The sequence below is a fragment of the Limanda limanda genome, chromosome 13 (assembly GCF_963576545.1).
Source record: "Limanda limanda chromosome 13, fLimLim1.1, whole genome shotgun sequence".
In the NCBI taxonomy this organism is placed as follows: Eukaryota; Metazoa; Chordata; class Actinopteri; order Pleuronectiformes; family Pleuronectidae; genus Limanda; species Limanda limanda.
In genome coordinates this window covers 18537691-18559372 of record NC_083648.1, presented here as the reverse complement: position 1 = coordinate 18559372, position 21682 = coordinate 18537691, and the positions used below count along the sequence as shown (strand labels likewise).

The window sequence follows — 21682 nt, the reverse complement described above, 5'->3', positions numbered from 1 at the left end:
TTCCTCACATAACATGTGAATTGAAAAAGGTACAAACAATTTAAATAAAGACTTTTAATTTAATTAATTTCTCAAATATAAAAATGTCCATCTCATTGTGAAATATAATTGTATAAAAGTTAAGGCTCTTTGTCATAATCATACACATAAAAGCTGATAATAGTGTCAAAAAATTACTTTTCATGATTGTAAAATAGCAAATAAAAATGCACAAGCTGACAATACAGGAGATGTTTGTAAAACAAGGAATGTTTTAAAAATAGATATATGTATATACATGTATCTCTGTACTGTGCTCGGAGAGGAAATGTGCTCTGGACGTACTTCAGCGTCGGGTCGGGACTGTGTTTATGCCTTTTCTGTTCAAATTGGATGCAAAAAAGTAATAGTCAGGAAACACATCGGACTGTTACAGTGAATTTTCCCATCGACATTATTGAATCAGTTCTTACTCGCTCGCTCCTGTGTGAAGGTGATGACGGAGTACACCAGGCTCCCGGCGATGCTGTGAGACACAAAGATGCACAATCTGTTCTCAGACAGAAAATATCAGCTCCTCAAACAGAATCAGTCAAATGCTCTGAGTCTTACCTGATGTTCAGACCTATAAAGTTTGTCCAGGTGAAAATGTAATCACCACCGAACACCATTCCAATGTAGGTCACAACAACGTTCTGCAGCAATCACACAGAGACAGAGAGAGTCACTTCACACATCTGCATTCAGCCAATAGAGGGCAGCACCGGCTCTAAATGACCCACCTTGATGCAGCCCACGATGGAGGTAGTGAGCGCTGAGTTGTGCTGCGTGCACAGCATGATGGAGTACATCAGAATGAAGCTGAATGACAGATGGAGAAGCGAATTAGACAAGAGCAGCGATGAGGGTTTATATTACAGATCTGTATATAAACATGGAGGACAGCATCAATAATGAATAAAAACCAAACTTTTCTGATAAAGTAACACTTGGTCAAACATCTGTGATAAGAACCACCTACAGGACATAGACAGAAAGCTTTAGTTGATGTGCCATTTGTTTTTTTTAGTTCTCACCACGTCCCATCCACTAACATTGAGGAGACAGGATCTATTCTCTATGTGAGGCTGTGAGCTGTGATGCTGTCCATCTTTATAGACAATCAATGATATCCATGAACAAATAATGACAGTTGAAGTTACCCCATGACACAGGAGAGCACAAACTGCACAACAAACAGCTGCTCGGACCATCCGTCAAACTCCAGCGCCTGTACGCAAACACAAACACACACAAACACACACAAACACACACAAGACAGAGACCCTCAGGGCTGTTTACGAAGTAAATTATACGTAAACTCATGTTAGAAAAAACACATCTTACCATTTGTAAGTCCCCTGAGTAGTAGGCATACGCCGTAGTGGGGAAAATCATGATCAGAGCGTTGTAATACAGAAGCCCAAATTTGCCCAGCTCCTGTGTGAACAGCAACACAAAGCTCTTCAGGAAACGGTGAAAGAACAAGAGGCGCCGCGGGATGAGATTCAACCGTTCTGCTCACCTTTGAGTCAAGTTTCTGCTTCACATACGCCCCGCTGGCCGCCGTCAGGACGTTGTTCAGCATGATGAAGACGTACCCTTCCAGGTCAAACGCTATATCAGAGCTGTAAAACCCCAGAGTGAGAAACGGGCCTGGGGTTTGAATATCAGCACACGGGTTCAGTGTGTGTGTGGCGCTTACCTGGCGGCGATGAAAGCACCGAAGATCATGGTGAACACCGTCATTTTCACCGACGCAGTGTATGTCTTCCTGTGAGGAGAGGAAATATCTAAAGCATTAATTTGCATGTGTAAAAACATTTTGTTAAAAAAAAAGGAAACATGGAGTTGAACCTACTTCAGCAAGAATCCCTCAAACACCATGGTGAGAAAAATACTGAACCTCCTCAGGACTGTAAACATAGGTAAACTAGGAGATGAAGAAATGATTCAGAGTCAAATGATTCTGTTTAAAAGTACATTTCATGAAAATAATATTCAATAATAATGGAAGACAAGCTCTCACTTGAGTCGCTGTGTCCCGAAGAGTCCTGATATCTGATTCCCCACATACAGCAGAGGCAGCGGGAACATCTGGAACGGAAGAAAGCACAGAACATTTTTAAAGGAGATTATTACAATTACAATGGAGTATTAGGGCAATTTAAAGGAGGACAAATATCTGTCATATTAGAGGGGGGGGGGGGGTGTCAGAAGATTTGTCTGTCACATCACATCACAACTTTTTTCTCATAATATTATGACTTTTTTCTATTTGAAGAAAGTTTTTTTCCTCACTCTAGTTTTGTGTTAGGGCAGATGATGTTACACCTTATTCACCCCTATGAGAGTGTGATCTGTAAAATATGGGCTATAGAGATACAATTTGATTGACATTCTTGTAAAAATCAAATGAAATTACAGATTTATTCTCAAAATATTGTGACTTTAACGCTTTAAACCACGACTTTTACTCAAATTTTACTTTGTTTATCTTCAATATGGCCCTCTAAAAGTGTGTTGAGTGCAGATAATACTTTTGGGAACTACTTTATTGTCTCCCATGGTATCGGCTCATAGAATTCACTGCACACCTTGCCTGGTATACTCAGATCCAGATCTGGAAATGAGATGATGCCCAACATCTTCCCCGTCCTCAGAACTACGACTGTGGCCAGCATCTGCAGGGAGAGGAAGCATGAAGAGGAAGTGAAGCACATCAGTGTTTGTTTAAGAGCAGAGGAAAAAACGTTGACTCCACTTAAGACAAACCTACTTGGCCGATTCCGACACATGTTGACGATGGAAACCTGTAAAACACGTAGACAGCGGTGAGAATGAACAAAGTGACTGAAAACAAATATTTAACCAGAACAGTTTGCCAAGACCCAGCAGTAAATAAATAATAAATAAATAAATTCAAACAGTAGTGCTGCACCAAATTTCACACACTAATAAATAACAAAATAAGTTCTCTAAATTCAGGAATTATTCCTGGGAAATAAGGGAAAAAGTTTCTGGATCTGCAGCAACATTCAATGTTTCTTCTCTGACCAAAGGTTCTTGGAAATCTGTGCAGTAGCTTTTTAATAATCCTACTAACTCACATACAAACAGAAGAAAACATAAACTCTTTGTTGGAGGTAATTACTACATTTCTTTAATGCTTCTTAGCCGCATGTTAACGTCTGGTTTACTTCCTACAACCTGAGATTAAACACGTTACACAAGTTTGGCCTTTTATCTTCCTGATTTTTTTTCCTAATTGTAAAAGATAAAATAGAAACTCGACACAAATGTAAACAACAAGGATTTCAAGTTCTGAACCAACACAAATGCAGTAGATGTAATCAATGACTGCACGGTACTGTTTAGTGATTACTTTGGAAGCTATGATTTGGACTGACGTTCTTGTACTTTACTTTTATTATTGACTCGGTTGCATTATAAGGTTTATTTTGAATGATGTGGAGTGAACAGATGTTGTTTCTGAACTCAACATTAACTTAGTGAGAGTGTTATTTCTTTCTGAAGTTACATCATCTTACTTTCTGTACATTTAGATTCTCGCATTCACGTTGTAAGAACTCCAGACTTTCCCTGGTTGTTGAACTGATGATTCACTGAACTAAATAACCAACCTCTCCCTAAATAAACATGGAGGTTGCTGGGGGAGAGGTTGGTGCAGGTAGAGAAACATGAAGGTTTCTGAAGGGAGAGGTTGGTGCAGGTAGAGAAACCCAGTGACAGTCCTCACAGCTCCAACATTCACCGTGTCCTTTCCCTCAGCTCACCGTTAGAGTAATAACAGTCCTATAACAACACACATGTGGAGACCGGGCTTCCTCTGACTGGAACTCTGAACTTTGTACCTGTAGCTGCTCAGGACGCTCTTGTTGACAATGACGATGAGGAACGAGCTGACACCGTAAAACACCGCGGCCAGAAGCTTCAGCATCACCGAGGAGGAGCCGCCTGCACCGGAGCCCTCTCCCCGGGCCCTGGAGGACTGTCCCCCGGCCGAGGAGGCTCTGTCTCCGGGCTCATGTCGATGTCTGCGGCGCTCAGCCATTAGTACCTGGGAGGTTTCAACAGGAGACCTCGAGTCCTGCTGAGCATGCGCACAACAGCATCTGACGCCGAGGAAGTTCCGTCGGCGAAGACGGAAGAGGAAGGAAGGTAACTATCTTGACTTTATGACGTAAATTAACAGAATGTAAACATTTCATACACAGTCAATCTTATATCATTATTCTGGGAAACCATTATATCCATCAAGTTAATGGAATAACATTATTAATGCATAACTTTTTCAACTACTTTATTTCACTGAAAGGGAAAAACTAAAAGGTAACAAAAGTCCAGTCCTTGCTTTTTCAACTGTTGTGTACTTTGGTTTTCCTTTTTATTTAAATCCATCGCTCTCATGTTTTCTTAGTAGGTACTTTATTATTTTAAGAGTACTTTGAAATATCCAGGAATGAACTGATATGATTGTACACATGTTGGACTTTACTTTGAAAAATCAACTTATTGAGCAAAGTGTTTTTACAGTGCTTTGAAGTATCCTGAAATTATCTATTTTCTACAGTGAAAGTCCTTAAATGATCTATTCCACAGTGAAAATGTTGGACTTTACTTTGAAAAATCTCCAAATCTATCCAGTAAAAATGTTTGCTATTCAGTATGTAGGTAGTCAGAGAGGTCCTGCACACAAGCATATCAGTCTCTCTCTGAACGTATTGGGCAAAGTGTTGTTACACCCTGAAATGATATATTCAACAGTGAAAATGTTGGACTTTACTTTGAAAAATCTCTTAACCTATACAATACATATGTTTAATATTTAGTACATTGATAGTTTGAGAGGTCCTGATCACCGGCTTATCAGTCTGTCTCTGGAATTATTGATCAAAGTGTTTTTACAGTACTTTGAAATATCCAGAAATTAGCTACTTGAAGCTAAAAATGTGTGACTTTTATTTTGTAAAATGCTATTTATAAAAATGACACGTGAGACGATATATTCTTCTTGTGATATCAATCCAATCCATTTCCTTTTCAATTATGCATTTTGTATATGCTCCATGTCAACAGTTTATTTTGAAAAAACGCTTTGGATGCGTTTACCATAAATGTCAGTATATGCGCGCAGTAGAATTTCTGTGTCGGCTGATTTGACCACAGAGACGCAAGTGTGGGCTGGCTTGACCCCAGTAACAACAGCCTGAGGAGATCATGTCTTTACAGGCTCTTCTTCAGCCTTCAATTTCCATTTCCCAATTTTTGTTTCACATACCGAATGATTTTATTCTATTTTGCTGATGTGACTGTTTAAGTTTGTTGCCATTCTAAGGCGCTATCAGAATCAGAATCAGGTTTATTGGCCAAGTAAGTTTGCACAAACAGGGAATTTGACTCGGTAAAGTATTATGTAATGTGGATTTTGACAAGTGCTTAATAAATTGAGTTTATTATTATAGATTAAAAAAACTGACCTTTCCTGTTTTCCTCCCTATCCATGTGTTAAATCAAATCGATTCACATACACTTGACATTAAAGGATATTGTGTAAATGTGGGACCAACTTATTTCTTCGTATATCAACCAGCTAACATGATCTATACCTTTCACACTAGAGTTGAAACTAAAATCTCTCTTAGAAAACAAAATAAGACTTCATAGCTACATATTTTTTTTTACCTTAAGAGTATATACTCACTATGGGAATAACTTCGTGAAATAAAGGTCAGTTGATTCAATTCTCAAATCTAGCGACAAGTCTAATACATCAGTCCTACAGTAAATCCCACCTTCATCAAGGTTATGATATTCAGGATTTGGTGAATCTTTGTTCTAGGTGTTGAGTTAATTTGAGTTATATTATCCAAACAATTATATATTTAATAGATACAATGGATATAACTTGTAGCTTCACAGTCCATTAAGCTGAGTCAACATCACAGATGGTTTATTGCAGGGCTGCCTAAAAACTGTAACCGAGTGTAAACCCAACCTCTCTGCACTGCTTACGTCTCACTCAGGTCCGTATAGGATCAACAGGGAATACTGCCGGCCTGAAGAACCCCCCCGCCGCAGTGTTTTGAAGCCAATGAAGAGTCATCAGCGTCTTTTACACCTTTTAAATTCACAGTATGGATTTTAAAACACCCCCGACAGCCACTGGCAGAGTACATGTAACACCTCTAAAGCGATTTATTAGAACAGGGATGTTTGCAAGAGAAACTTTCGCCGTCACGTGGCTCAAACAGTCGCACGAGAAAACTTTTGCAGCCGCCTGTATCAGTGCATCACCAGCGAGTCACCGCAGCGCACAGAATGTAAAGCTTTGAACTCACTCCCCAATGTCTTCAGTACAACCCCCCCCAATAAACGGCATCCCCCCCAATTGTGGAATGTACTCACTTCATAAAAATAAAGATAAAAGCTCACTGGAAATGACTGACACAGGTGGCTACAAGCAACATTACCTTACAATACATTCTGTAGCTCGTGATTGCTCCACGATGACAGCGGACATTTCTTTCAGACAAATTATGCATTGGTGCTGCTGCACTGATAAAATACCAAAAGAAAGGAATGAAATAAAAACAGCAATTATGGTTCACAGAAGGAAAAAGGAAAATAAAAAACACAATCTTCAGAGGATTGTTGCTGATAAAACCCAAGTGCTTTGAGATCTCAAAATATATTACAGATACTGTAAGAGCTAGATCCACAGTCTATCGTTCTCGCATAGATTTCAACAATCACTTTTCAAAACACCGTATGAACTACTTCAGGCCAGAACGTGCAATCTACTGTTGGAGAATGGCAAGTTCTTAGCGGAGGAATACTTAAAATTTTAATTTAACAGTGGTCAAATTCACACAGTCATTCAGTCAGCCTCACACACTTCAATACATTCACACACAAACACACACACACACATCCTTAACAACAAAATACAATATTTGCTTAGTGGTCCTAAGTTACAAGTAGTACAGTCTGTATGACCTAAGAGGACCAGCCTAAAGATATACATTGGGCCCTGGGACACCCTGAAAACACAGGTAGCACATCTGGATCAGGGGATACAAAGCATTACTAACCACTGGTCCAGCAAATAAAAGGCAAGCTATAAAAAAATAAATAAAACAGGAAAAGGCGTTCACTTCCACTGCACAACAAGCTGAAAAATACCAAGCCTCTTTGCCTGGATACACATCCTGAACTTGTGCCTCGCAAACGGGTGGGTAGTTAGGATCAGAGTAATAACACTTTAAATGCAAGTTAAGCCATAATTCAGATATCTAGTACAAGTTTTCTATGTAGTGAATCGCTACCACATCAGTGTGCATTTACTGGAAAACAAAAACTCCAGCAGAAAGTCTTTTTCTAAGATGATCCCGTAATACTGAGCTGAAGTCAGGAGGAGAGAAAAAAATAAAGCACAAAAGCTTCAGGGGGAAGAGATACACACACTTCAACCTAATTGCACAAATGAATAAATTCATAAATTCAAGCAGCAGAAAAAGAATGATCACGGATGTATGCATAATCTCTGAAAAAAAAGAAAAGTATGAAAACATCCCTGCTTTCATGTTTCCTAAATACAAAACTTCAGTGTAACAAGAGGTCCTTTTCCGCCTTTTTTTGTCTTTTGTTCTCCTTTAAAACGGGTAAAATTGTTGTCCTCTGGTGTGGATGGTATGGGATTTTTTTTTTCGGTTTTCTTATATACTTGGAAGATGTGGTAAGCATGCAAGCCTTGTAGAGGAGGGGCCCGGGAAGGGCAGATGGGGGGGCTGGTGGTGGAGAAGGAGCCCCTAGGCCAGAGCTGGGAAGGCCTCAGGATCGTCCACGTTGGGGACTGACACGCCACTCGCCTGGAGGGAGACACAACAACCAGGACAGGGTTAACTGGGCTTCTACATCAGTCAAGCTGCCACGGTCAATCAATGGTTGTATTTTAACAATGGATCTTATTAATGCCCGGTACAGACTTGTGCATTATAATTTTCTTCATCAACTGTACCTCACCCCACAGAAGCTACATAAATCCAAACCTGAATTGTCAGAAATGTGTTTTAGGTGTGGAATAGAGGTTGGCTCCTTCCTACACTGTACCTGGCTTTGCACAAAGGTGAGGTCCATTTGGTATGACTTTTGTAATGCCTTAACTAAGATCCCGGGAGTTACCTTTCCATTGGATCCTGAGCTATGTTTACTGGGAAACTTCACAACTTTCAATGGGTCTTTGACGAAGCTCCAAATTAAATTAGCAGAAATTGCTTTATGTGTGGCCAGGAAATGTATAGCAATGACTTGGAAGTCTGATTCCCCGACTCTCATAGACAGATGGTCTGTGGAAATGAACGGCTCTATTCCTCTTGAAAAGATTACATATAGTCTCAGAAAGAAATATAAGTTATTTTTGAAAATCTGACAGCCTTATTTGGAATAGATGGATACACCACCAACTACATTATTTACTGTGTCATTGCGGTATTTCTCTGTGATGTGTCATCCTATGCACCAACCTTTTTCTTTTTCTCTTTGAGTGGGGGGAATTATTTACTTTATTTATTTAATTTGTTTTATTCATCTATGTGTGAATTTTTTTTATTTTGTTATGTAATTTTCTGTAATGTTTAATGTAGAGTACTCTGTATGCTCTGCATGTTCTCTTGCATTGTGAAAATATTTGGAAAAAAAACAAACAATGGATCTTATAACAAAGTGTGTGTGAAGGCTGATGCTCATTTTTTTGAACCCAAAGACAATTAACTGTCAACTCCATAGTTTGAGAGGCTTATTTGATAGTTTCAATAGCCCTGTAACTTTTAATAATAATGCAATACTTGCATAACTTTGAAATCTTGATAACTTAATGCATGTTTTTCCAACAAAGCCTCTTTATTGTAGCTACTGTCTTATTCACGTATATTCCCGCTAATTCCCAAGGAAAGTTTCCAACTTTGAATATCCCCGGAATTTTGGAACCCTAACTCTGATTCACACAAAAACAGCACCACTGTCAGGATGTCAGTGAGAGTTTCCCACTGTGGAGCATGTGTCCACTGGTCTGTTATTTCACGGCTTCAGTTCTCCGCAGCAGGTTTTCCATGCCAGTGATTCTGCAGCCTGTTCAGTCAGTGAGCTGAATCTTTTGTGCGGGACACTAAACCTTTGTTGTTGTTCGCAGCTTTCATTGTTACCTTTTCGGGCCGTCCTCCCCCGCGTGCCGGCCTGGTGCCTCCCCCGCCGCGGCCTCCCCGGCCTCCGCGCGCCCCCCCACGCCCGCGGCCGGGGCGGCCCAGGTCTCCAAAGTTGATCTCCAGCTGGGATGTGATGTCGTTGGCTGGTTTGCGGAAGTGGTGCTCGCTGGACTCGTCGATGGGGCCGGGCGGCTGACAAGAGAAGATGTAGAAGAAGGTTAGGAGATTTACTGCATTCCATTTATTTGTAATGTAGTAATGAGAGTGAACATGGGGTATATGATTTAGTGTGCATCGTTTAGTACAATACCTTTAGGGTCTTTATTTCCTCTGCCCAAAATAGAATAAAAATTACCCCCCAAATGTTGTCATAGTCTGTGTGGATGAATGAGAAGTGTGAGAGCTGCAGGCACCTTCTGGTAAACTGGTGGAGCTTCTGGTTCAATCTCTGGGGGGTCAATCAGAGCACCGACAGGCTTCTGGAAATTGAAGACGAGAAACATGAGTATTTACACGTGTGATGTCATCGCAGCTTGTGAGAAAGTCAACGTGACCTCCGCAGTAACCTGAGCGTGTGTCCCTGGAGTCCAGCCAGAGATTTTCCATTTAAATTCAAGGAAAAGCGAAACAGGAAACAGTCTCTGCGCTGTCTACGTTTAACACGGCTCTGTTTCCTCAGAAGAGCGACAGCACTGTGTCTAGAACTGTTGCAACACACTCCCTATCTGAATTATCATTAACTTTCTGTCATTGACACACACGTTTGAGTGCAATGCCTCAAAGAATACAAAAAAAATTTAATACTATCTGTGCACAACTTTCTATGTTATCCAAACTCCATATTTCCCTGTAGTCTTTCCTTTTGGTTTATGCTTGAAAATGTAAAAAACGCACATGTATGCACCAATCCCATACCACATCATTAACACTGCCATACAGAGTTATTAGCATAAAGCTGTTAAAATACGTTATACAAGTTGTCATGCATTTAAATGAACAGGTATTGGATCAGTGTTCTGCATCGGCCTATACACAAAAATCAGGTATTTGAATCAACACGAAGGGAAAAATGGTATCAAGCATCCCTAATATTGAGAAACAATAACATCAGAGTTTAGTTCACACTTTTAAGAGAATGTGGCCACATGTATCCCAGACCCCCTCTGAATGCTGTCTTAGTGATCAGATCACAAATCTGCCTGCAATGCATCTTGGGTATATTTACACCTGTACTTGGACCTGCTCAGGTTAATACCGTTTGTGCACAGGCCAAAGAGACGTAATATTAACAAGTGTGCAAACATGCTGTTCTCTGCAGAGGGGATCTGCACTAGATGACAGAAGTGTTGGCTTAAATGTCAAAGACCAGTCCAGCCTCAGAACCATGCAGTTCACTGATGGTTGCGCTGTCAGGTTGAGAGAGTTAAGATCAAATCGATGCTTCCTGCACACAGCCTCACACGGATCCTTTTGCTTTATGCTTGAAAATGTAAATAACCACGAATTATAGTATTTGGAAAAATATAACATTGGGATAAGGCCGGGGGATGTTTCTGGTTACGGTAAATACAACAGAAGAAAAAGTTTCTCTTCACCAATCTTGACCCACCTCGATACACACGTCCTCGCTCTTGGACTTGTGCAGCACGTATCCTTTCTTCCACTGGCTGTCGGCGCCCTCGTTGGGCTTACGGATGTTGAACTCCACCTTGGTGCGCTCCTTGTCCTGCATGGCCTTCCACTCGTCCAGGGTCATTTCTTTGGGGCCTTCGTTTTTCACCTCTTCCGCCTCGTTCTCCCTGGGAAGCCAGCACACAGCATTGTAGCAAATTTAAAACGTAGAGCCGCAGATCCTCTTAGCTCTATACCTGCTCTAATCCCGAGGGCCAAAAGGTCAGTAACAATGTTTATCCCCAATCCACCACAGCTGTGGGAGCAGAATGCAGAACAGTTGGTGACAAAGACCGTCTTATAAAACCTGCCGATAGTGCTCTGCAGCTGCAAGCTACCTTTCCTGGCTTTTACGTAAACAGATTATATTTCTTTCCTGAATGTCGAAATAGCATCGGACAACTTATCATCTGACAGGAAGTGCATGCTCACTTGTTCTCAGAGCCGGCAGGTGCAGGTTCCTCTCCTTCTGGGGTCGTCTCCGGGGCGACGGTCGGTTCACTGGTCTCACTGGGAACAGAGTCACACAGGCACCTTGTCAATACAGACTATTTGACACGACTTATAACTGTAGAATTGTTAAAAAGTACTGATCAAAACGAAAATATTTTAATCAAGTTTTAAATGTACATTATACATACATACACATATATATATATATATATATATATATATAGCACCAACAACGTATCCAATGTCAAACATTGTCATTGAAGAAGAAAGTGTTTGTTTTACAAGGAAAACTTCCTATAATGTAGGTTTAAATTAAACCTTAAATAAGTCAATCAAATAGGCACATAAAAACAACACAACCAGTATTTAAGTAATTGTGAGTAACAACAATGCAACCCTATATAACATAAATCCAAGGTCAGATGCTGATGTCAGAAAACAACACAAAACAAGCCAATCAAATGTCAAATATTGTTTAGCAGCTCTGACGAGGACACCTAATAGATTCCATTCTCTTGCTAAACTTTTTCAAAACATTGAACGAGTAAGCCAAGCAGGTGACCCCCCCTCCCCCTGTTGGTATGTGTAGCTTACTTAAATTACTGCTTTGGGACGCATTTAAATTTAATGATTTTCTGTAAATATTTAAAGTGTGGTTTCCTAAAGCATCAAGTTACCTCACAGCCAACAAAGGATGAGCAAGAAAAGCGATGCAGGACTGGCAGTTGAGTGTGTGTGTGTGTGTGGGGGGGGGTTCTGTCCAAATCCAACCGAGCCTGAGAAGAAACTAAGCGAGGCATCTTATTATGTCTGAACCCGACCCAAGCCCAATGTTTCCCTCGATTACAGGCATGTGCAGAGTAAAGAAATCCAGTAGGTCGCCATGCCAACGTAACCAAGCCTGAGCCAAACACTTCAAACTCTCTATCTGAACCCAGCCTGGGTATCCACAATCTAACCAGCAGAGAACCAACGTCAGGTGATTGATCAGAACTGAACAAAGTGGTGCATCATAAGTTAAACTGACTTTATCTGGAAACCACCACAGTGAGTCTGGGCTCATTCGAGATGTGCCTGGTTGTTGTGCAGACAGTGGACACAGCTCAGACAAACAGGCCGTGTGTGTGTCTGTTTGTGAACGCTCACCTCACTTCTTCCTTCACGTTGCCCCAGTTGTGTGGGCCGCTGCCGCTGCGCTTCTCCTCCACCTTCGGATTGCTGGAGTGAGAACAGACAGGAGGACACACACCGAGATGGATGCTGTATGAAAATAGTCACAGTGGGAGTAGTTCCAACAACAACTCTTTAGTCTGTAGTGAAAAGTAGGTTAGTGAACACAACTTGGAAAAAAAATAACACAACTGATCTTGATCGCAGACATTAAGACTTCCTGACCTCTGCAGAGGTCAGTGCGTCTTTGTGTTGTTTGGTTTGTGAACAACAGCGTCACAGGATTTTGAAAACTTTGCGTTAAAGCGACCAACAAATAATCTCCTGACAACAACACAGTTTGTTGACGAGTCATTTCTATTTTTAGATTCCCTGCTCTGCTAAAGTCGAAGTTCAGGACTGACTCACGATTTGTCAGTGCCGCTGTGTCGCTCAAAGTCTCGTTTCCCACGGGAGTCGAAGCCGTCTCCCCGGCCCATGCCCCGCCCTCTTCCACCGCGCCCACCCCGGCCGCCACCACGCCCTCGGGGGGGCCGGTCTCCAGGAGGCCTGCTGGACACAGAAGCACATGTTAATTGATTCCCGGCAATCGTAAGTGGACGGTGGTCATGTTCACAACTGGCGTTAGAATGCGTCTCGAGTGACTCTTTGCGATCTCACTTCTCCGCTCTGTGTGCAAATAAGCATGTTCACTATTTCTGTTTGAAAAGAGCAAATGTGTTCATGTGTGGAGTCGGCAGTGACACCTGGGTCTGTTGTCAATATCAAGAAATCATTGTCTACCGCCAGGTAAGGCACCAGCGAGTACGCACATCTACGCACCAATCCCATACCACATCATTGACACTGCCATACAGGGTTATTAGCATAAAGCTGTTCAAATAGGTTATACAAGTTGTCATGCATTTAAATGAACAGGTATTGTATCAGTGTCCTGCATCGGCCTATACAAAAAAATCAGGTATCTGAATCAACAGGAAGGGGAAAGTGGTATCAAGCATCTCTTATATTGAGAAACGAAAACATCAGAGTTTAGTTCACACTTTTAAGAGTCTGTGGCCACATGCGTCCCAGACCCCCTCTGATTGCTGTCTTAGTGATCAGATCTCAAATGTGCCTGCAATGCATCTTGGGTATATTTACACCTGTACTTGGACCTGCCCAGATCACCTAACGCAGGTTAATACCGTTTGTGCACAGGCCAAAGAGACGTAATATTAACAAGTCTGTAAACATGCTGTTATCTGCAGAGAGGATCTGCACTTTTGGTAAAAACTGCTCGATGACAGAAGTGTTTGCTTAAATGTCAAAGAGCAGTCCAGCCTCAGAACCATGCAGTTCACTGATGGTTGCTCTGTCAGGTTAAGAGAGTTTAGATCAAATCTACGCTTCCTGCACACAGCCTCACACTGATCCGGTGATAGCACCAGACGGCCTTGTGCTTATCAGCACGTTTAAATCTGCGTTTCATCATTCCTCACAGCTACCCACTTGTCTGCTGAGAACTCGCCAGGTCCCTCGGGCTTGTCCTCGGAGGGCTTCTCGAAGCGGCGCTCTCGGGGAGGTCTCCTGTCCGGCCTCTTGTCCCCGGGTCGCCCTTCGCCCTGGCCGCCATGTCCGCCCTGGTGCTGGGAACCGGGCTGGCCGCCCTGCTGGTGCTGGGAACCGGGCTGGCCCTGCTGGTCCGGTCTCCGGCCCACCCGCCTGATTCCTGCAGATCACACGAGCAGGAGTCAGATGGAGTAAACTCAGAGTTACAGTCATGCTCACACCATTTACACAGAGGAGCTGAGTTGGAAAAAAGCTGTTTAAGCTCCTGATGTACTGAGCGTCACCTCAGCAGCTTTACATTAGTCTTGTAACTGTTAATGCACTTAGTTCCCAGGGTCTGTCCAGAAACTCACTGGTATTTTAGAGCCAATGAGTTACACAAATATGCAGCATTCACAGTGAGAAGACAGCATCACAACAAACAGCGGTCTGCTCCGTGCCCTGGTCCCGCTCACAGGTAAACATCCTGCAGAGCTCCGTGCAGCCTGCAGCCGGTGCACGGAGCATCCTCCAGCGGATCCTCCAGCGGATCCTCCAGAGCATCCTCCAGAGCATCCTCCACGGAGCATCCTCCAGAGGAGCATCTTCCAGCGGATCCTCAGGAGCATCCTCCAGCAGAGCATCCTCCAGCGGATCCTCCAGCGGATCCGCCGGAGCATCCAGCGGACAGTAACACAACACTACACCTTCATCTCCAGTGCAAACCATTTCTGCGACACAACACTGGCTGGGTCTGCATAGAGGACTCCACCGGAGCTGCACGGTGAAGCTGCTGCCCCCCGCCTGTGAGGACGGACCGGTGTGTCCTCTACCCGCAGCAGGACAGGTGAGGACGGACCGGTGTGTCCTCTACCCGCAGCAGGACCGGGTGAGGACGGACCGGTGTGTCCTCTACCTGCAGCAGGACAGGTGAGGACCTGACCGGTGTGTCCTCTACCCGCAGCAGGACAGGTGAGGACGGACCGGTGTGTCCTCTACCCGCAGCAGGACAGGTGAGGACGGACCGGTGTGTCCTCTACCTGCAGCAGGACCGGGTCCCAGTCTCCCTCGGGCTGTGTTTGTCTCGGACCCGCTAACACCTGCAGCTAACGGAGCTGCAGGAGACAGACCCGGGTAAACCCGCAGGACACCGGGGCAGCAGAGAGGACCCGCTCACCTTCTTTCTTCAGGGGGACCGGGGGCTGGCTCTCCTCCTTCTTGTCCAGCAGCGGGTTCTTCCGGTCCTTCTGGGACTCCTTCCTCGGCTGCTTGGCTGCCTGCGCCGCGGACTTGGCGGAGCCCGCGGCGGCCCCCTCCTTCTTCTTGCTCTCGGCGGCCTTGAGTATCTCGAACGGGTCCGACTCGTCGTCCAGGAGCTGGTCGAACCGGTTGGTCACGACGCAGCCGAAGCCTTCCTGCAGGTGTCCGGGCATGATGGCGCCCCTCTCAGCGGGATTCAACCTCCGAGTCTACGAGGCTTGATGCGAACGAATCGCGGGATGCGGCCACAAGATGGCGTGCAGAGCTGCTCCTTCTCTTCCGGTGCGAGCCCCATCCGGGACACCGCGCCGCCCGCACCAATGTGAGCACGCTGCGGCCGCAATGTTTTTATTGACATTATGTAAGTGTCATGTCCTCCTGCTCTATAATCCTGCTGGAGTGTGGCACTGGATGTTACACAGGAGGAGGCAGCACAGTGGATTTAACTCCAGACTGATGAGTGGTGTGGCTGCAGGAAACGAGATCCTGGTTTATATAAAGCACATACACTGTGGCAAACTCCAGAGTGTGACAGAAATGAACATGCATGTAATACAATACATATTCCACGATTGTCTTACAGGAGAAAACAGACACATTTCTATAGGGAAAAACAAAGTCGATTTAACATCAGACTGGTGAGTGGTGCAGAAAACCCCAACACAACAGGAAACAACAGAGTATGACAGAAATTAACATGCATGTAATAAAATACATATTCCACGATTGTCTCACAGAAGAACACAGATACATTTCCATAAGGAAACAAAATAGATTTAACGTCAGACTGGTGAGTGGTGCAGAAAGCCCCAAACCTACAGGAAACAACAGTATGACTGAAATGTACATGCATGTCAATAAATATTCCATGTTTGTCTCACAGCAGAACACACACTTCAGCAAGGAGACAATATATATATATATATATATATATATATATATATATATATATATATATATATATATATATATATATATATATATATATATATATATATATATATATATATATATATATATATATATATATATATATATATATATGTCTGCACTGCTTCCAGTGGATTTAAGATTAGTCTGATCCTTGGTAAATCTGAAGGAAACAAGCCTCTGGTTTATATGAATCACAGACTGTAGGAAATGTAGGATATGACAGAAATGAACATGTATGTAATACAATACATATTCCACGATTATTTTACAGGAGAAAACATTTCTATAAGGGAACATGATACATATCTCCAAGTAGATTTAACATTAGACTGGTGAGTGATGCAGAAAAACCATAACGCTACAGGAAACAACAGAGTATGACAGAAATGAACATGCATGTAATACAATACATATTCCACGATTGTCTTACAGGTTAACACAGACACATTTCCATAAGGAAACAAAATAGATTTAACATCAGACTGGTGATTGGTGCAGAAAACCCCAACACAACAGGAAACAACAGAGTATGACAGAAATGTACATGCATGTAGATAAATATTCCATGTTTGTATCAAAGCACAACACAGACTTCCGCAAGGAGACAATATATATGTCTGCACTGCTTCCAGTGGATTTAACTCCAGACTGATGAGTGGTGTGGCTGCAGGAAACCAGCTCCTGGTTTATATAGAGCACATAATACTGTGGCAAACTCCAGAGTATGACAGAAATGAACATGCATGTAATAAAATACATATTCCTCGATTATTTTACAGGAAAATATAATTTCTATAAGGGATCATGATACATATCTCCAAGTAGATTTAACATAAGACTGGTGAGTGATGCAGGAAACCATAACACAACAGGAAACAACAGAGTATGACAGAAATGTACATGCATATCAATAAATATTCCATGTTTGTCTCAAAGCAGAACAGACACTTCAGCAAGGAGACAATATATATGTCTGCACTGCTTCCAGTGGATTTGAGATTAGTCTGATCCTTGGTAAGTCTGCAGGAAACAAGCCTCTGGTTTATATGAATCACATAATACTGTAAGAAATGTAGGATATGACAGAAATGAACATGTATGTGATTAAATAAATATTCCATGTTTGTCTCAAAGCAGAACTCAGACACATCTGTGTTTCCTTGTCAGAATAGATAACATCAATAGCTACACTGCTCTCAGTAGATAAAACATTCGCCTGGAGAACGGTGAGTCTGCAGGAAATCCGCATCATATAAACCACACGATTAGATCATGACACATACATGTTCATGTGTGTGATCAAATAAAAATTCCATGTTTGTCTCACAGCAGAACACAGACATTTCTACAAGGAACCACTATATATCGGCATGTGATGGATTTTGTTACTTATACACAGTCTATCTATGTGTCAGTGGCTTATATTTTGCCTGACCTGAAATATGTTTCACAGACAATTGATCTGAGAGGTCCGGAGGCCTCAGCATGAAGGCTGTAGATTAAATTTTTTCTGACTAGTGCTAGAAGACGGAGTTGCCATCCGGTCTCTGATTTTGTGATAAGCTGAACATTGACAGTCTGTATCTCATACGGATATTGAGCATTTTGACAGGACCTATAATGACGCAGGCTGCTGTCTGTTCCCTTCCATTTGGTTTGATATGTAACTGCTTTTATTGTACTTTTTGTGTCAGCATGACTGTCAGCATTTACATTTGATTTTTTGATATTTGATATTTCCCCATCGTTTGCTTTCTTGCTGAGCATTGGATGAAAAGATGGTTACCAATATTATTTCTGTACAGTAAATCTGAAGCCAGATATTTTAATCTGTACAAAAAACAGACTGTCACATGAAAAGTTGTGGTTTTACTGTGGATTATGTGTTGGACCCTTCATTTCCACATGTCTGCCAACCACAGTGACAATACGACTTAAGTGAGCAGTCAGCCAAGACATAGTTTGGCACCTATCCTCTGTAAAACCTAGGGTAACATTTGTTCACCTATTGATCCGCTTGTTTTTTGAAACCTGTTTATTCTGATCAACTTTGGACAGTGACAAATCCTGATGAGAAATTCACTCAAGAGACAGATCACAGCTGCTCTGAAGAGGCCAAGCAAAAAAACAAGAGGCCTGGCTCTGAGATGCAGACAGAGAAAATAAAATATGACCTAGTGCACTATTTATCCTGAAGGTATCCTGCTCACGTACAATTCTAAACTTCCCATCTTGCAGTCATAAACAAAGTTTATATTATGACTTAACCCCAGTGTGTGTCAGTTTCAGTCCCACCAAGCCTGTAACATCTGTAATAAATAGCATCAGATGCAGCACAGAATTTTGAACAGGAATCTTGTTAGTTCCCTCTGGCTGCAAGTAGCTCCACTCTCACCTTGTTATTATCTCCATGCAACGTGCAGGGCATGCACAGGTATGGATGTCTTACTTTTTTTTACCAATAGAGGGCAGTGAAGCTTTTCCACTGACCTCTTGGGTGAACAGACACACTCTTTACAACACAAAAATGATTCATGATCTGCAGAACAGATAACAGCGGCGAGGCTCTAATATGTCATGATGTGCTAACTATATTTGTTTACATATGTGGTGCCTTTTCATTAAGTGTTATTAAAGACAGGGAGAACCAAAATATCACTGATTACCAATGGTGATTGTCTTTTGTTTTTATGCTTAATATCACACAATCCAACAGTATTATAATGTAGTGTTGAGGCTAAGATGGACCTCATGCATTATCCTAATCAGCGACATTAGTTACAGTCAGATAACACTCAGTCATAGGCAGCAGACCCACAACATGGTCTAGCAAAATGTTTTATTTTTCCCACAATGCAGCTTGCACAGAGCCTGTATGCTGTTGCTTAGGAACCGTTTTTTTTATTTTTATGAATACCATCACATATTTATTAAGGCTTCTTCATTCCCTGAAGAACACATTTATCAATATATTCAGTCCTTGGTTTTGGAAGGATATTCATGTTCATTATCACCACATTACTGCTACAGTACAGTGGTGTTCCAATATGCAGTTGATATATAAAAGTTACTGCTTTACATAATTATCTAATGGTGTATATATTTCAAATTAAAAGCAAGCCTGTTTATTTACACAGCCTCCACCAGTATCCTCAGGAGATCCGGTGGCCAGGCCTCATGTTTCCTTTCTTGAACTGTTATGTTGCAACGACTGATCAGTTTGGATAAGAAGAAGGACAGAAGTGTCTATTAGTTTATTTCAGAAATTTCCTATAACCCTTTTGGGAAAGGCTACCATCTCATGTACACATATAAATGACAGAACATTTATTTATCAAGTTCTATAGATAGTAAATGACTGTTCGCCATTTATTTGTTGTTTTAATGAGGGATCTGCTGTTCTAAGGACTTTTTCTCATACAGACAGAACTAATCTAGAGCCACTGATCCTTTGTGGAGCATAAAGACAACACACATTATTTTGAAAAATAACAAAAATTATTGTCAATGGACTTTTTAACCCGTCTTTTGTTTTCAATTAGTCTGAAAAACCTGCTCATTTCCCTCTTATTCCCACTCTTTCGCTGTCCCAGGCATGTTAACAGAGAAGACTGCAACAACTGCTAAAATAAAAAGTCACACTTATAACAGACTTACATAATATATGATAGAACAAGCCAAGAAGAGACCAAAGAAAGTTGAAAATCTGAAAATTCAAGTCCACCTTTAACAGAGATGGCCGATAGGAAAATAACCCGCAGGAGATCAGTGTCAGCTGAACATGTCTGAGCAGCTCATGTAACAAGAGTTCAACAGTCTGCTGCTTTCAATTTAAAGTGTTAGAGCAAACCACGGAATAAAAATGTGTCATGTTACACATCTATTTAGTGAATTAGCTAATGTCTTATATTTTGAAAGGTCAATTGCTGATGTCATCCCTTGTTTGGACAAACAGTTCATGTCCTCGTCGGGCATCATCACTATTGATCTGTGGTGAGCTTCAGATGATGATTGAGTTGGAGGTCGGTGTTGGAGGTCAGTCGATGACCTCAGGAAACAAACAGCTAATTACAGTTTGTAATGAAAGACGTATGGTTTAAAAGGAAACAGGATACAGCTATCAGGTGGTGTGACTACATTACAAGAGGAAAGCAGCAACACACGAGACTTCTGCTGGTATTGATCTCACCTGACAACAATATGACATTATTGAAAACATGTGGCAGGTCAGTTCATGAATGCTTTTATTAGACTTCATAAAAAGTTGGGGGTTGTGAATGCCTTACCTTGATATAGGAAAATGTACATTTGTAATATTGATGAATTAAAATATCAAAAGTTACATGAGTAGTTTTGTAGAAAGGGCAAAATGGCTCATTAATGGAAGAGTTTGTGTTTTCAGCGGTTCTTATGAGACCGGTCAGTTCGATGTTGACTCAAGATGTTCAAGTGTTTTAAGTCTTTAGAGCATTGCTGTCAGGGGACTGAGAATAAAAGAAGACTTTACATTAGACACGTTTCCATGGACACCAATATTCTGATGTTATTACTAGGAAAACAGCCTGAATGAGACACAGAACATGAGTTTTCACAGCATTTTGTGTGGATGTTACCAACTGTTACAAGATGGAAAAATAACAAGGAGTTCAAGCTTATGCAAAATTTGAAAGAAAACACTCAGATGGTTATAAAATGGTAGCGTCATGCGTTAAACTATTTCAGGTTGTGGTTTTAAAATTCTGGCAGGAACGTCAGACATGACGCAATGAACGTAATGTTGTAATGTGAGTCAGTCAGTTTATGCTCTATAATATTTAGAGATGAATGAATGGAATATTAGCAACTGCTTTATATGTCATAATAGGAGTAATGTCTTTTTCAGAATGAACTCAATAGTCAGATTAATGGTGTTCATGTAAACGTATTCCATGTTCCTTTAAAATCCAAGACCCTGTCCATTATAATGTGGATAATCTGCTAAACAAACATTTCCCTCTTCGTTTGAGCCTCTCATCATCAAACAAACAATGTTTTAAGTCACCAAAACTAAGATACTGTACACTTTCTGTATATCCGTGTATTCATGTAAAAAAAATAATTTGTTAAATAAAAACGATACTTTGCCCTCTGCTGAAAAGCAGAATAAGCTCACTGAGCATTTTTCACAATACTCTTCTCTTGTATTTGACTGATTGCTCTAAGAGACTTTATCCCCACCTACTGGTCAGGCTGGCTTGTTTGAGTGTTTGCACTGTAGTGAGGCTACATTTGAACAATAATTATTATTTTTTAATCATGCTGCAAATTAATAGATGCCTCATTCATTGCTTCACTATCATTTGACCAATTTTCACAGGATTCACCAAGTGCAGGGATTCCAGAAGTAGCTTCATCTCCTGTTGCCAACATGAACTAGAGTGAAA

At 41.6% G+C, this 21682-nt stretch overlaps 2 protein-coding genes across 5 annotated transcripts; both read right to left on the bottom strand.

The window, feature by feature from the left end:
- Positions 1-39: 39 nt before the first annotated feature.
- Positions 40-4146, bottom strand: LOC133018326 (nucleotide sugar transporter SLC35D1-like). The gene is made up of 13 exons (XM_061084664.1): positions 3894-4146; positions 2798-2831; positions 2616-2702; positions 2048-2115; positions 1880-1951; positions 1724-1792; positions 1544-1646; positions 1366-1458; positions 1182-1249; positions 762-840; positions 592-674; positions 453-505; positions 40-359 (listed from the first exon to the last, which is right to left on the bottom strand). The coding sequence occupies exons 1-13, from the start codon at positions 4091-4093 to the stop codon at positions 349-351; spliced, it is 1020 nt and encodes a 339-aa protein (XP_060940647.1). The 5' UTR covers positions 4094-4146; the 3' UTR covers positions 40-348.
- Positions 4147-6222: 2076 nt separating this feature from the next.
- serbp1b (SERPINE1 mRNA binding protein 1b) lies at positions 6223-15596 on the bottom strand. 4 transcript variants are annotated; one of them, XM_061084660.1, is made up of 9 exons: positions 15244-15596; positions 14028-14247; positions 12945-13088; positions 12513-12626; positions 11346-11423; positions 10852-11041; positions 9656-9721; positions 9243-9434; positions 6223-7910 (listed from the first exon to the last, which is right to left on the bottom strand). In XM_061084660.1, exons 1-9 carry the CDS (start codon positions 15497-15499, stop codon positions 7851-7853), a joined length of 1320 nt encoding a protein of 439 aa, XP_060940643.1. In that variant the 5' UTR covers positions 15500-15596; the 3' UTR covers positions 6223-7850. The 4 variants fall into 4 exon arrangements, with proteins under 4 accessions (XP_060940643.1, XP_060940645.1, XP_060940644.1 ...); XM_061084662.1 differs by having other exon boundaries at positions 12513-12584; XM_061084661.1 differs by having other exon boundaries at positions 12945-13085.
- Between the last annotated feature and the right edge of the window lie 6086 nt (positions 15597-21682).

What these genes read in the sequence shown, in the direction of transcription:
- LOC133018326 (XM_061084664.1), bottom strand. Translation starts at nt 4,093, where the DNA reads ATGGCTGAGCGCCGCAGACATCGACATGAGCCCGGAGACAGAGCCTCC. An exon ending in ACTCAGGGGACTTACAAATG is followed by an intron (nt 1,250 to 1,365) that starts GTAAGATGTGTT and finishes GTTTGCGTACAG; the next exon opens with GCGCTGGAGTTTGACGGATG. An exon ending in TTTATAGGTCTGAACATCAG is followed by an intron (nt 506 to 591) that starts GTAAGACTCAGA and finishes TGTGTCTCACAG; the next exon opens with CATCGCCGGGAGCCTGGTGT.
- serbp1b (XM_061084660.1), bottom strand. Translation starts at nt 15,499, where the DNA reads ATGCCCGGACACCTGCAGGAAGGCTTCGGCTGCGTCGTGACCAACCGG. An exon ending in GCGAGGACGTGTGTATCGAG is followed by an intron (nt 9,722 to 10,851) that starts GTGGGTCAAGAT and finishes TTCAATTTCCAG; the next exon opens with AAGCCTGTCGGTGCTCTGAT. An exon ending in GGGGAGGACGGCCCGAAAAG is followed by an intron (nt 7,911 to 9,242) that starts GTAACAATGAAA and finishes GTCTCCCTCCAG; the next exon opens with GCGAGTGGCGTGTCAGTCCC.